The sequence below is a fragment of the Hippocampus zosterae genome, chromosome 17, assembly GCF_025434085.1.
Source record: "Hippocampus zosterae strain Florida chromosome 17, ASM2543408v3, whole genome shotgun sequence".
Lineage (NCBI taxonomy): Eukaryota > Metazoa > Chordata > Actinopteri > Syngnathiformes > Syngnathidae > Hippocampus > Hippocampus zosterae.
Window position 1 is genome coordinate 2,340,786 of NC_067467.1, and position 14,613 is coordinate 2,355,398.

Here is a 14,613-nt window from a genome sequence, read left to right on the forward strand (position 1 = left end):
TGAAGGACCCACCACCTGTCTAGCTTCCCTGTGCGAATAAAACAAGCTTATTATCAAGCATTGAATAGCGCAACCTTGGGTGGGCGTACATTACAACCGTAAAATGTGTGTATTGACACAAAATTGAGACTGCACGGGTACCAAATTTGAACATTTATCCTGACTAGGTCTCATTTTCCGTAATATATACTGTTCTTCATCTACGCCCTAAACAAACAAATAAGTTATGGAGGAATTATCTGTAAACTACATAACATATTTCTGCTATGGAATATTAAAAAGGACAGGTCTTTTATCCATATATTTTTTTGTGAATGATTTTCCTCATTCATCAAAATAATTGACATCACACAGTGCAATGAATTAAACAGCTATCATCTTTAAGTGTGTTTCATTTCAAATACTTAAGCAGTAACACGCACTGTAAAAAGTTTTGATTAATTTCCACAAGCACAGATCAAAGCAATCACAGGAAAGGCAACTCGTGTTAATACAATGAATTCATCACTTGGTTACACAACACTGTTTAACGATGGAGAATCATGAGAAATCTGGACACATATACTGTACATGAAGTACATATGTACATACATACTATGTGTCACTTATAGCATTGGTATAGATGAAAATTTTGTGGTCGTTCATTTCTGTTCTCATCTAAAGACCAGCCTGCGAACGCTCATTCTGATTGTACTCATCACGTTTCGATTAATAAAGCTAATTGTGTTGTTCTCACATGACCGCATTGGGTTAATGTGATCCGTGTGCACAATGAATATATTAGCATAATTTTCTACATCAGAAATAATGTTGGCCTTGTCTTTTGTCACATGTTAAGCTTCCCCCGGATCAGATGTTGCTGTACAGCGTGTGCGTGTAATACACACACACAGGAGAGAGGCAAACAAATGGTGATGTTGTTTGTTCTCAATTAAGAAATCTAAGCTTTGAATCAAGTCTTTTATCCTTTTTACTTCAAGATGTCATGGCACAAATGTTTCCAACATTGTTATGGCCGTCCGTGGCTACCAGTGGGACTTCCTCTCTTTAGCAACCAACTCCAGTAAATGAGAATGGCTCGCATAGAGTGGGAAGGACGAGTCCACATCAACCCACTGTACTTGGCCTGCGTCATCGCCAGCTTGCAACGGTAGCTCGCTCACACTGTTGCCTGCGTATAAACAAAAGGGGGGGGGGGGGGAAACATGTTTTCTAAAAGTGGCGATTAGAAAGTATTTAAGTGTCCTTTAAATTGGTGATGAAATGATAAAACACTGCATTTTACAAGCTATGCGTACCATTTTCATCGTGGAAGTTGACCGCAACGGTCTCCATCCAAGCATTATCAGTGTTTCTTGGGTCGTCTACATATCCTTTAAAGACCTGCACAACAAAATAAACAGTACATTTTTTAAAAAAAAGAGTGATCATGTCCAGGCTCACTGCAATGGAAAACTTAAAACGGGTCCCATTTAGCTTATTTTATTTGCAGGTGTATCATTAATATATGCTCATTTGGAACTCATATCGACATTTTTCTTTTGAGAAACACGCTGGAAAAAAAAACATGTTTATCAGTTGCAGACCTCAAAACCGGGTGATTTGAAAAGTTGGGTGATGCGCTCATGAATTTTAGATTTCTCTGATGGCGGCACTCCCAGCGAATTCAATGCTTCTTCTGAAAACTCTCGCTGAAGCGTCAGAGAAACCTGCTCCCCTGGATCTACCATTCCCTACAAGAGAGACACACGAGGATGTGAGTTTTATCCTCGAGAATCGTGGCAGAAGTAATGTGGACAGGAAAGTGAACAACAAAATGAGGAAAAAGCCACCCACGCCTGGAATGGCCCACTCTCCGCAATCTTTTCTCTTGATGGATACAAATTGCAGAATGGGCTTTTTGGAGATATGATGAAGAATCTTATCTCCTTTAGCATCTACTTTCCATCTGCCGGACAATAACATGCATCATTTAGTTCATCCCAGCTGCAATGGGCACAGGGTTAGATTTAAATTTAAAAGAGGACCAACCTGAAAATTTGACGGAGTAATAGTATGTTAAGTATAGGTAGGAGAGTAATGGGAAAAAATGTATTACCTTGTGACAATAGGATCTGCAGCATGATTGGGTCCCCATCGCCCCAGCAAACCTCTGCCCGTCAGCCCTGTGCGTCCATTAGGGTTTCTAAAAAAAGTGTAAAAAATAAAAAAATGCTCACAAAACACATTACATCTGCAACCGACCGACAATCTTACAGTGGCTTTCCATCTTCCACTTTGTAGCAGCCCTCAAAGCTTCTTCTGTCCACAGCTCCATCCAAAGTATTGAACTGCGGGGAGAATGAGCTGCAATTCAAGCAAAAATACATTTCAATTTTAGTTCCCCAAATTTGACCAAAATTAGACACAGTTAAAGCCAAATTCAACAAGCACATCTGTACCGATCTGCAAACATTCATCTATTATCCATTATTGGCAAGTATTATGTATTTTCCTGTCTTTCTTATGTGTTTGGATAAATATTGATTCTGAACTGCTCCACATGACGTGTACGGCACAACTGTGTGTTGTTATACTGCAATTTTTTATAGTATATTAATGATTTCCATAATTATGTGGTAATAGTGGTGGTACGAAGAGGTGGATTAAGTCGAGCAAATCCCCATTGAAGGCCGAGATGCCAAATGCATGGCCCACCACTACTCAAAATACATATATGATACTCACCCAATTTCAGGATCTGCCCATACTGGCTTCTTTGCCACAGAAGGATGAGTGTAGTTGACTGGATCATATCCTGGGAAGCTCTGACTCCAATCCACCTGGGCATCACTCACCAGGATGCGCTTGGTTTTGGAGGCCGGGTACTCGGGGCATCTGGATTTAATGTGTGCTGAAGATTTCATTGTGCAGACCCTCTTGGAGCAGTTAGAACAACTTGAACTGATGAGAGCAATGGAGGGGTTGACTCTGAAAGGATGGCCAACTGAGCAGGGGATGGCAGCCCTTTGGGAATTAAAGTTTACGAAATAAGATCCTTCATAACTGCACGCATTGTTTAGGTAAGAAAAAAACTAACTGAACAACATTAAGCCCTTAAATTGCTCCTTTAATAGTCGTGATTTATGACCTACAAGTAGTCTAGTAGTCTATGTGAAACGGTTTCCATTACACGTACTCAAAGCAGTTTTAAGTATTTATGACTCCAAAGAGAATCCAAACCTGAGTCCGTAAGTGTTGACTGTATACGGGAAGTCCAAAATGGCGAGCGCTAAACGAATGGGGATGAGACAGTTTTGTCGTAGCATTCCTAGTACCAAGGATTCAAGAAATAAGTGATTGTTCTATAAACTACATGTCATGTACGTTTCAGTCGCGACGTGACCAGGAAGTGCACTCACTGATTGCGTCACGACGCAACCAAGGGGCGCGGTCACAGTACACTGGTTTCCATAAAGTTCAATTTATCAGAAGAAAATATGTTATTTAAAAGTTTTGAATGAGATAAAATTGAACTACAGAGATAATTTGCGTAATTATGGTTTTATTAAATGTTCTTCATTAATCTAATGCTGAATTTGTACATAGTGTGAATTATTTTAAACATTTAATGGTTGATGTCATTGATTAAATTACTTGTTTGGTTATAGTTGTAGTTTTGCTTACTTTATGGATGTAGGCTGTCAAAATTAAGTGTTATATATGGCTTCGAGCATTCCTCTATCGTTAGACATGCTTCGTGCTAATTCTTTTTATATAAAATACATTACCCACAAGCCATTGCGACAAGACGCTCAAGTAGACGACGTGGCCTGATTCTTACGTAGTACTCGTGCGTTTCAGCGTAGCTTACCGGGGCGATTCAAACTCGGCATCGAGTTTGCGTGTAGGAATTGCGGCTGCAGATGGTTTATTTAACAATTTCTTAAACGTTCATATTTGTGAGGAACAATGTCTGGAAAAAGTAAAAGCAGAAGTGCAGCAAATGCCGACAAATTATCTGGCGGTGTTAGCTGCGATGAGCGTATTTTGCGGGATTGTCATCAACTGTACACGGAACCCGACAGTGGTGAGTTGGCCGAGTATGAAAAGATAGCCGGCGGACACGCTAGCATCGGTCGTCCGATCCCTAATATTGGGGGGTAACTGTTAGCTAGCGAGTGTCAGCCGCAGTAGTACTTTAGGGGTCGTTAATCGTAATTGCTCGCGTTTGGGCCAAAGCAAACTTTGGTTTTGTGTTTGTTACCACAGATCACTCTCTAGGCGGGCTCGTTTGTCAGAGCGTACTAGCTGTTGGAAGAAATTCTGGTTTGCCGTAAAACGATCATTTTGCTTAATTGTTGTTTAGTCCCTAAACAACACCAAACTAAACAACAATAATCTTTAATGAGCAAAGATAGGCAAAAATAGTTTTGTAATGTCATAGATTTTAATGCAAAAATGCATTTTCCCCAGATTATTCAATTAGTCGCTGCAATACCCAATAAATGATCGATTCTAAAACGATTCGATTGTAACAGCCCGAGGGGGTTCACTTTCATAACTCATATTTATGGTTGTCTTCAGGTTTAATTGCAGTGGCTGAGTCTGTGGGTGTAAAGTTGCTGCCCCCCAGAAAGAAGATCACTGTGATGCTGATGGGTAACCACTCTGCTGGAAAAAGCTCTTTCATCAACTGGTATATATTTTTTTATGATCGATATATGCAAGAAAGACAGACCACAATCTTTTTTCATTCATCAGTTTACTGCATTTTCACCCAAGTCTTTCAAACTAAATTTGACTCGGAGCATGTAGTCATTCACCCTTTTTTTTTCCGAATTTGATGAGTGATGATTTTGTCTTTGTCTTTCAGGTATGTTGAAGAGCACATCCAGCGAACTGGTGTTGCTATTGAGACCCAGGGATTCAGTTTTGTTACAAGTGGACGCAAGAGAGAATCCCTCACAGTAAGATTTCTTTGAAAGTTTTGTTAAAAGCCCCAAATCGGCAAAGCCATTTTCGAGTGTGCTTCACTGTGCAACTCTGAGCAATCGGTACAAATACTTATATTTGAAACATACTTCATATCCACAGACACTCTCTGTGTTTTTTTAGGGAAATGCCACCCTTCATCTATATCCCCACTTCAAGCCTCTGCAAGAGTTCAAAGGTTCGCATTCCAAGACTGTCTCTCCATCTTCTCAACAGAAAACATTCAGAACAACTATTTTATTGGATCTCGTCAATGTGTTTTGTGTACACAATCAAAATAAGACATTTTCATCCGAATTGTATTCTTATTTTGCACTTTTTTCTGCTTTCTAGGTGTCTCAGAGTATATAAGCACAGAAATCTGCACGTCACGGCAGAAACGTTTCAGCCTGGTGACTTTTGTGGATTCGCCCGGGTTGGTGGATGGTGATATGAAGTATCCCTTTGATGTGGATGAAATTGTCTTGTGGCTAGGTGGGTCAAGATCTCTTAGCATATCTGTCGTCGCCGTGGAGTGTGATAGAGTAACAGGGTTCCCCCGTGTCCCCACTCAGGTGATCTCTGTGACCTGATTCTGGTCTTCTTTGACCCAATGGGTCAGGCTCTGTGCAAACGTACTCTCAACATTGTGGAGGCCCTGAATGACAAACATGGCGATCGGCTGCGTTTCTACCTCAGTAAGGCGGATGAGGCCGGGGGAGAGTCTGACAGACAGGTAGGTGCAAAGTAGATGGGCCCGGGTCACCCACTTTACATTCAGCCAAATAGACATTTTGACGGCGTGGTGAGAATTGCTGATGTCAGACGAGCTCGGGGGGGACTTTTTTTTCCACAGTGCTATTGATTTAAAAAAAAAAAAGTGCTCCATTTCACTAAATCTTTCATGTTTATTCTGCAGAGAGTAATGATGCAGATTGTCCAGGAGCTCTGCAAACGACCAGGACTTAATAAATGTGGTTTTGACATGCCCACAATCTACGTTCCGAATCCAAACAAGGTACATTTTTAGATTGGTTGTCCACCTTTTAGCCTTGCATGTGCAGCTAACACCTCGTCCCATCATTTGGAGTGCCTGATGGGTGTTTTGTTGTTCTTGTTTTTGTTTTTAAGCCCAGCCGCTGCGTCAACCAGATTGAGGAAGTGTGTCGCACCATTGAGAGGACCATCAATCAGACAGTCCAGAATACGCTCAACTCTCTGGAGAAGGACTGTGACATCATTAGTGAAGCCATCACGGATAAATTGACCAGCGACAGGTATCACTAAAAGAAAAATGGAATAAAATCTCCTTTTTTTGTTGTTGGAAAAAAAAAACTCACATTATTTTGGCCAAAGAACATGACGTTGACATTCCATCTCAAAGGCAGGTCAGTTCTGAGAACTCGCGGGCGCGCTGCAAGAGCTGCTTTCTAACACTGCTGGGCTTCAGCATCCCCATGGCTCTTTTGGCCGTGCTCTTGCTGGGCACTCTGTCCAAGGAGCTTCTGGAAGTGGCTCTGGGTCGCCAAGGCATCGAAGCCCTCTCCCATTATCTGGTTCGTGTCCTCCCGTATATTACGGTAACTGTAATTGTTCTCCTGCTTGTTCTCCGTTCTGAAGTGGCCACGCTCGTCTCTTTTTGAACCCTCAGGTTCCTGTAGTACGTCTATTTGAATCGATGTCTCCAGAGCAGCAGCTTTACTGCTGCGGTGCCATGGTCCTTGCCTCCTTCCTGCTGCTCATCATTGCGCGATTCTCTTTCAGGTAGTACAATCAAAAGTACAATTTGAGTTGTACTTCAGGCTTCAAGTGTCTCTATGAAGGTGACGGCTACACGTTGATACACAAGTGAATTGTGCCTTCTGCTATCTCGTGCAAGCATTGATTTGCTCTGCCTGTCACTCACGATATGTCGCTGTCGTAGATAAATGTACAAAGGTATATCTTGTACACTTTGCAGTAAATCGGTCATTTTCACACTGTATACAAGTGTCCGCGGTACACTTGATGATCTTATCTCTTGGGTTTTGCTTTATGTTGACGTTTTAGGTGTTGATGGAATTCTTGGCGTTTAACTCTTTGCAGGACTCAACCAACTCTCTCGGGAAAGCAGAAAAGACAATTGCAGGAGAAGTTGGACTTTGTTCAGGAGGTGGCAAAGACCAAAAAGGTAGTGCTTGTGTTTTTTTTTAAATAATACTGGGATAATCTATACAGTATATGCTAAATGTTTTGTACTTTTACCTTGCAGAAAAAGCTGTATGAAGAGTATCTGCGGCAGAGTGTCAGCGATCATGACATGAACTAAAGACACAAATAGACACAACGCGGACCAAACGTCAATCAACAAAAGAAAAGCACTGCCAGACAGACACTGCAATAACTTTTGATGATAATTATTTTTAATGTACACCCACCGAAACCTCCTCCATAGACCTTTTTATTTTGAACAATATCTGTGTGAAAAATTAACTGAGAAGAGGCAGGTCTCGTAGCGATGAGGCCTTTACCACTTCATATACATTATCTATGGACATTATTTATCTGTCTTCTGCTCGACTCAATCATCATGTCAGAATCATACCACTCTAAATATATGACCGTTTGCAAAATAATTATGTTTCTTTACCAGGGATACTGAACTTTGGGTAATAATCACACTGCACTGGTTTTGTATAAGTGACTGCTTTTTTTTGAACACATAGCATTTTATACAGTGTTTTTTTTTTGTCAGGAGGAATTAAGAATTTGACATCACGTGTCAACAAAAATATTAGACAAACAACCTTTTTTGCAAGTATTGTTAATTTCAACTTTTACTAAAGATGTCAAATAAAACAAATAAAATGTTCAACTCTGAAAACCTTTCCCTGGTCCTCACAATGTATGTTCAGATCTTTCTTACCTCTGCTAGGTGTAAATATTTATTTACACTCATGAATGTATATATGCATATAATTCACGCCATAGCGTTTTAACGTTTGTTGAGAATAACTATGTAAGGTTATTAAAAATGTATTCTTTTTAGGCTATACTTGATTAGAATTACACAACTCAAAATGTAATCAAATGAAAAATGCGATGCCATGACCATTATTGCCAGGTATGTCTACTTTTATTTTATCCTTCCGTCTGCAAAGTCTTTAGTGTTCAATTTAGGGTTTTTGTCACAGTGCAAATTCCAGGCAAAGAACTAGAGAGCGAGGTGGACACAGGAAGGAGGTTGACGCGATTTCCGCAGGCTGAGACCGGGGAAAGTTGTTTCCTGAAGTTGAAGCTGTACTAGTGTTCATTTCCACACTACAGTCGCAGTCGCGGTGTTTGTTTAACTGTCTTGCGCAAGTTCATCGTCCGTATGGTTTTGGTTGTGACATTTGTCTACCGATGGAGTTGTCTGATGACAGGATGAGCTCAATGAGAGAAGACACAGGTAGAAATCAACAAAAATACTGCCTGGGATGTGTGACATGTCTCGCATGTAAGCGGGTTGGATGGGAATCGATTGTTTTCAAGAACAAACGAACTTCTCACTCCACTGTTTTGAAACCTGTTGAAACTGCAACTAACCTGATAATGTTAGCACTTGGCCTCATTTGCTTACTTGACTTCACTAGATCATACATCGGTTCTGCTACCGATGGAATACGCTGGCTTTGAGCTCGTGACGTCATAGATCGTGAGGTTAGTCGCTAGCTTCGTTAGCCTGTCGACTTTTACTCGGTTCTGAGCTGTAATATGATCATATCGTTGCTCATATTCTTTCTAAAAGATACACGGCGAGATGTGTTTTAACTTCGCAGTAGTATGACAACTTGCTACTAATACTAGCCAATACTAGGAATCGTATATAACAGCTGTGACTGCAGAAAATCTCAATATAATTGCAGCAATGAAGGAATATTCCAAATCATCAACGTTTCGGAAAGATCTGATTATTGGGCTGAATGACTGGGGGCAATCTTTTTTTTTTTTTAACTTTTTAAATCAGCAGACGACGGAAAGTGCAAAACACAAATAATACACAACAGCCAGTCAAGTTGATAGATCAGCAGGAAACCAAAGCTTTGTCTGTATAAGTTTCCTACAGCCCATAACAGAACGAAAAAAAAACTTTGCAGAAATATAAATATATACACATATAAACATATATAAATATAATATAAACAGAAATTATTTTTGATGAATAACCGGTTTGTATAATGGTTGGACACATGGGTTATTAATGTTGATCTGTGTTTTTTTGTGTTCTGGTACAAATTTTAACAATATTTAATTCACCCCCCGAAAAATGAACAAAACCCAAAAATAAAATGAATGATTTTTGTGCATTTTCATCCATTCTCAATCACTTGGTTCATCAGCTTGTCCTCCCATCTGGAAAGTCAGACACACAGTTTAATATCCCCATTTAAAAAGGATGCATTAAGTTACGTTACTCAACAGCTTTTTTTATTTGAACCATTTGGGTCACTTCAACCCATGAAATCATTCTTGCTTGTCTTCCTTGATTCCGTCCTGTCTTACATGAACTATTACAAAACATCAACACCTGTTTGTCATTTTATAGAAGCCCTCCTTCAAGCCCAGCTGACGGAGTGTCGAGCGCAGGTTGAACACTGGCAGGGTGTGGCGACCATCTGTGAACTGAGCAAACGGGAGGAACTGGCAGAGCTGCAAAAACAATGTGATCAAGAGATCCAGTCCCTTCAGGAGGCTCTCAGGGGTCAGTGCATGTTTACTTGTGATAAGCGGTGCATAGTACACACAGCCCAGTTTCTCTGACACGGAAACAACTGTGCCTAAATGATATATTTAAGCCTAATATGTGCATCAAAAATTGCTCGAGGCACGTGGGCCTAACAAAAGTTTGAGAATTGTTTGTGCTGCCCAAAGCCAGCCAGGATAGGCTCCAGTCCACCCTCGACCCTGATGTGGACCAGCTTTGTAGAAAAAAAGCACTAGGTAGCTCCTTCAGCCAGAGACTGTTACACCCGCGCTGTAAAAAGGAGAAATACCGACGCTCGTTCCTACAGACTGCCGTCAGGCTGCTGAATAAAAATAACAACAATAATAATAATAATTAAATCATGTGATGTGTGTGATGTGGAAAACAATTGTAAATAGCACTGCGATTTATCCATTTTGTATTTATATTGCACTTAATTGAACAGTGTTTGTTTGTTTTTTCTTCTTTCTACCCACATTCTTGCTGCTGGAGGCTGTAAATTTCCCCATTGTGGGGCAAATAAAGGATATCTTATCTTAAGCTCAGCCCATTGTAGACAAAATTTCACCCCCCTGATGGAAAAAGTCGTTTGATCATTATTTCATGATGTCTTTACAGAGACGACAGCGCAATATGAGTCCAGGATAGCCGCGCTACTTGAGGGGAGGAGAGCAAGTAGCCAGAATCAGGTTCGCGCGTCATTATTTATTTACTCTGTAATTTTCAAGTTGATTAGATTCAATGCCACAATTTGTTCTTCCTCATCCGATAGGGGAGTGGAAAGAAGGGCAAAATGGATGCAGAGGCATCCAGCAATGATTGCCAGACTTTACCAGACCGGTCGTGCTGCCAACCCGTCGACGGGGAACCTGCCCCGGAGGGAGAAGGCCTGCCGCTTAATACCGAAGGATATTTTTCACTGCGGAACTGCGACTCGGACTCGTTGTCCTCGTTCTCCGTTGACACACCCTCCCTTCCAAGAAAGCTCAACGCTCAGGAAGACACAGACTCTCTGGTCTCAACGGGAACTCTGGTGCCGGAAGCCATCTACCTGCCACCAGCAGGCCACCGGCTAGTCACCCATAGCGACTGGGATGCACTCAATGCTCAGGTGGGGTTTTATATCCCTTCATTGTGTTAAAACAAGTACTCTGCATGACCATGCTCTGTACATTGTATGGGGAAAAAACATGATCCACACCCCAAACTCCCAAAACTTACATTAATTGATAAATCACAGGTTGAACAAGAGCAGCTAGCCAATCACAGGGCACACACACACTGACGCCCACATTAACGCCTATTGACATTTTACACCCATTAATTACCCTAACATGCGTGCTTTTGGAATGTTTTGGAAGTGCGATCACCTGAAGGGTTTTTAGTTTGAAGTTTCAAATCCGATGCTGTATGTCGGACAGTTGTCAGAGTTGAGAGGGGAGGTGAGTCAACTCTTAGAAGCAAAGGAGGAACTGGAGAAAGAATTGGACATGCAGACCAACCATACACACAAACAGGTAGGACGTAAACGGCCAGACGTACGACACATGCATAGTCGGGATGCTGTGCAAATGTACCGATACCGTTTTTGTTTATGTTTAGGTATCATTGCTCCAGTCTCAGGTGCAGTCCTCAGAGACGCTTCTTCAGGAATTACAGAACTCCCTCAGCCAGTCACAAACTACAGTCCAGAGTCGACTGGTGAGTGATGATGTTGATCTGAATCTGGCCGTGTATCACTCATTCTCCATTTTTCACGGATGTTGGTTCTTCACAACTTCTACATTTGGGTGTTGGCATGTTGTATGTGTTCTCAAGTGCACGCGTGTGATGTTTGTGTGTTTGTTTAATCCAGTCTGAGCTGTCACTGTCCCAGAGAAAGGTCTGCTCTGAGCTATCCAGGCTGAAAGGAGAGACGGTTGAAGTTGAGGTAACAGGCTCCACCTCAGCGCTTCCAGCGTCACGGCAGGTGCCGTATTGCTGTTTACCAAAAAAAAAAGGGCCGCGGATACATTTGCTAACATTTCATCACCCCATTTAAATGCATAAAGGTTTTTTGTGACGATGGCAGTTTGAGCCTTGAACATATGAATTCACTTTCCTTCCCATTGATAATTTATTAATATTATATTGTTGTCTCATGTTGATATAATTTTGATGGTAAAGCATTAATTGTACAGTAAACCACTCGACACAATTAATTGAGTTGACTGTTGTTCTCTTGTCTGGCCAGCAGGCGGCGCACAGTGAGGAGCGCCTCCGTATTGAGATTGTCAACCTGAGGGAGCAGCTTGATATTAGAGCAGAGGAGAATGGTCTGTAATAGGATTGCAGTCTCTTTTTTGTGCGTGTGGTTTGGGGTTATTATATACCTGACTAATATATTTTTAATTTTTCTTTTTTTTCTTTAACCGGCTCATCCATGGAACCACTTCAGAAGTTCTAGAAGGTGAGCATATGAAGCACACGTAGGATTAATTAATTTTTTTCTTTAACTATGCTGTGCAAACTAAAAAGTGACATTACCTCTGTGCTTCCCTCCCAGAGCTTTAGAATATGAAATATATTCCCCTATTAGATCATCTGAAAGTACACTTACAAACGGAACGTTATCGGTGTGATTTTTGCTTGCTTTCCGCAGTGCAATTTTCCAGTTTAAAAACGGAGACAGAGAGGATTCAGGCCCAGAAGGACCAGTTTCACCACGAGCTGTTGGCCTGCCGCACTGAACTCGAGGCCCTGCGGGTGGCGCTCGCTCATGTGCAGGGCAACAACAAAGAGCTGGATAGTGAGAATGTGAGTCAGTCTCTAACCAAACCTTTGTGTTCAAGAGAACCAATGGACCCATCCAATTAGACCATGGGAAGTTTTAACATGACCCCGGTCTGGCTTGCAGGAGGCCTTACATCAGCGATGTCTGGAACTACGTAGCCAAGTGATCAGCATGCGCTCTCAAGTCGACACCAGCCAGACTGTCCAGAGAGACTTTGTTGAGCTCTCTCAGTCACTGCAGGTGAGAAGCGCAGCTGCGATGGCAACTGAAATGATGGAAGTGGCCACAATTTTTCCTCAGTGCCACCAGGGAGCCACATAAGACCGCACACTGCCGAACCAAATGCACGACACAAATATAAGAGCAAATGAACCAATGTATAGAGAACTAGCTTTACACATTTGAATGCCCAATTGCTTATAAAGCGATTTTCTCCACTACAGAGGCTTTGAAACAAACAACCCCCCCCCCCCAGCTTATTCTTGTTTTCCCAGCGCAAAGGGCTTTTTGCATAAAGATTCCCACTCAATGTGCACAAACCAACAGAGCGCGCAAGAACTCATTATGTGCATGATTTCACAAAAATCAACTCGCTCAGAGATTGATTCTATACCACCGTTATGTTTGTCCTGCCCTGTTTTTCAAAATGGCCAAATGAATCGCCTGGCTCACCCGTCAGTATGAACAGTGTCACCATATGCATTTGTAACACTATCAAGGTTTGGTGGACACGCATTTCGTAAGTTATTTGTCATCCAAACAACACACTGTGTTGGGAAATCACTGCACTAGAGTCATTATGAGCTTCAAATGAGCGCTATGTGTGACACTGCTCTCGCACTCCCCTTAGGTGAAACTGGAGTTAATACGGCAGGCGGAGTCCTTTGAACAAGTCAGGGAGATCCTGGAGGAAGGAATTAGCAAAGACGATTCCTCGCCTGCGGACGCCTCCTGAGTCTGCTGCTGCAGGTGGAGAGCAGAGACCAAGCTAAACGATGGACCAATGACCCTCAAGTAAGAACGGCGATGTGGGACTGACGGCCGTTTTGAAATGACCAAGAGAAAGACGCCTGTTGCGTGACATTCCGAGTGAAAACGCGGTCTCAAACCAAAACGTGTCACCGGAAGAGTGGAAACACTGTATTTTATATCGATGCCGTCACGTGAAAAACACACACGTCCGTTTTTGTCATTTAAAATATATATATATATATATATGTTGATGGGATGCAGACAGCCCACGAACGTCAACATTTTAAAAATGAAAAAAAAAATGGACACATGTATTTTGTCACATGATACGTTTATATTTTGACAATGTTAATGAATTCAAACTCAAACGATAATTCATTCTCAAGTCAACCCAAAACGTTCCGACACTCAAGGTTTAGAGAAGTCAATATTTCTCCACTTGATCCTGTTATCACGGAACCCCGAGGATGGAAGCTCGGCAGCACTCGTAAGCTCGTTTGTTTGCTCGATGTCAAAACAAGCAAGAACTTTGTGAATGGTGCGTAACCAGCAGACATTACTAGCTCAGCCAGCATCTAATTGTTGACTCTTCTATGACACCACTACATACCCACAGCCAATGATGACTTTGCCTTTATTTGTGACATGGATAAAGCATTTCCATGACAGCGCATATCATTCAAACAAGGGGGGGTTAAAACAATGTTTGTCGTTATGTAAACATTTTGCAACCCTCTGTGCAGCCTCTTAGGAAAGAGGACACGTTGCAATAACGGGTCATGAAGTGATAAGCACATTTTCGGACGTGTCTGTAAGTCATGTGTGTGTTTCTAAAATATTCTTTGTGTCGTAACATAGTCATGCGAACTGATCTCCTTGCGCTTAACTTCAATATTTATCAATGAGGTCACAGCACACGGTCGCCTGATCTGCAATGACAATGATGTCATCTCATTTTTGTTTGTCCAAAACACTATGTGAAGAAATGTCTTCAAAAGCCAATATCATGATGACAACCAAATATAATCCATAGTGACTACATTCTGGCTGGATATTTTCAGTGAGCAGCAATAAACCTTACTGGTGAACTTTTATATCGTCTACCTCGTCTGTCTGTTTTCTCGTCCCTCCCCAATAACACTTAAAACATTCTAAACATTGAAAATACAGGAAAAAAGTCAACACAGCA

At 41.6% G+C, this 14,613-nt stretch overlaps 3 protein-coding genes across 4 annotated transcripts; 2 read left to right on the forward strand and 1 right to left on the reverse strand.

Annotated features, from left to right (window-relative positions):
* Positions 1-946: 946 nt before the first annotated feature.
* Positions 947-3,411, reverse strand: nudt9 (nudix (nucleoside diphosphate linked moiety X)-type motif 9). 2 transcript variants are annotated; one of them, XM_052049176.1, is made up of 8 exons: positions 3,367-3,411; positions 2,728-3,006; positions 2,257-2,346; positions 2,099-2,185; positions 1,837-1,948; positions 1,587-1,733; positions 1,299-1,383; positions 947-1,171 (listed from the first exon to the last, which is right to left on the reverse strand). In XM_052049176.1, the coding sequence occupies exons 2-8, from the start codon at positions 2,904-2,906 to the stop codon at positions 1,026-1,028; spliced, it is 846 nt and encodes a 281-aa protein (XP_051905136.1). In that variant the 5' UTR covers positions 2,907-3,006; positions 3,367-3,411; the 3' UTR covers positions 947-1,025. The 2 variants fall into 2 exon arrangements, with proteins under 2 accessions (XP_051905136.1, XP_051905135.1); XM_052049175.1 differs by having other exon boundaries at positions 3,223-3,405.
* A 399-nt stretch (positions 3,412-3,810) lies between these two features.
* si:ch211-11k18.4 (uncharacterized) lies at positions 3,811-7,816 on the forward strand. The gene is made up of 12 exons (XM_052049158.1): positions 3,811-4,069; positions 4,567-4,678; positions 4,856-4,949; positions 5,098-5,152; positions 5,308-5,448; positions 5,529-5,689; positions 5,873-5,971; positions 6,085-6,230; positions 6,338-6,509; positions 6,605-6,717; positions 7,039-7,123; positions 7,205-7,816. The coding sequence occupies exons 1-12, from the start codon at positions 3,952-3,954 to the stop codon at positions 7,259-7,261; spliced, it is 1,353 nt and encodes a 450-aa protein (XP_051905118.1). The 5' UTR covers positions 3,811-3,951; the 3' UTR covers positions 7,262-7,816.
* Positions 7,817-8,175: 359 nt separating this feature from the next.
* rabep2 (rabaptin, RAB GTPase binding effector protein 2) lies at positions 8,176-14,518 on the forward strand. The gene is made up of 12 exons (XM_052049201.1): positions 8,176-8,383; positions 9,521-9,676; positions 10,298-10,368; positions 10,452-10,790; positions 11,101-11,196; positions 11,282-11,380; positions 11,535-11,648; positions 11,913-11,994; positions 12,117-12,128; positions 12,321-12,475; positions 12,576-12,692; positions 13,303-14,518. The coding sequence occupies exons 1-12, from the start codon at positions 8,338-8,340 to the stop codon at positions 13,405-13,407; spliced, it is 1,392 nt and encodes a 463-aa protein (XP_051905161.1). The 5' UTR covers positions 8,176-8,337; the 3' UTR covers positions 13,408-14,518.
* The last annotated feature ends 95 nt before the right edge of the window (positions 14,519-14,613 follow it).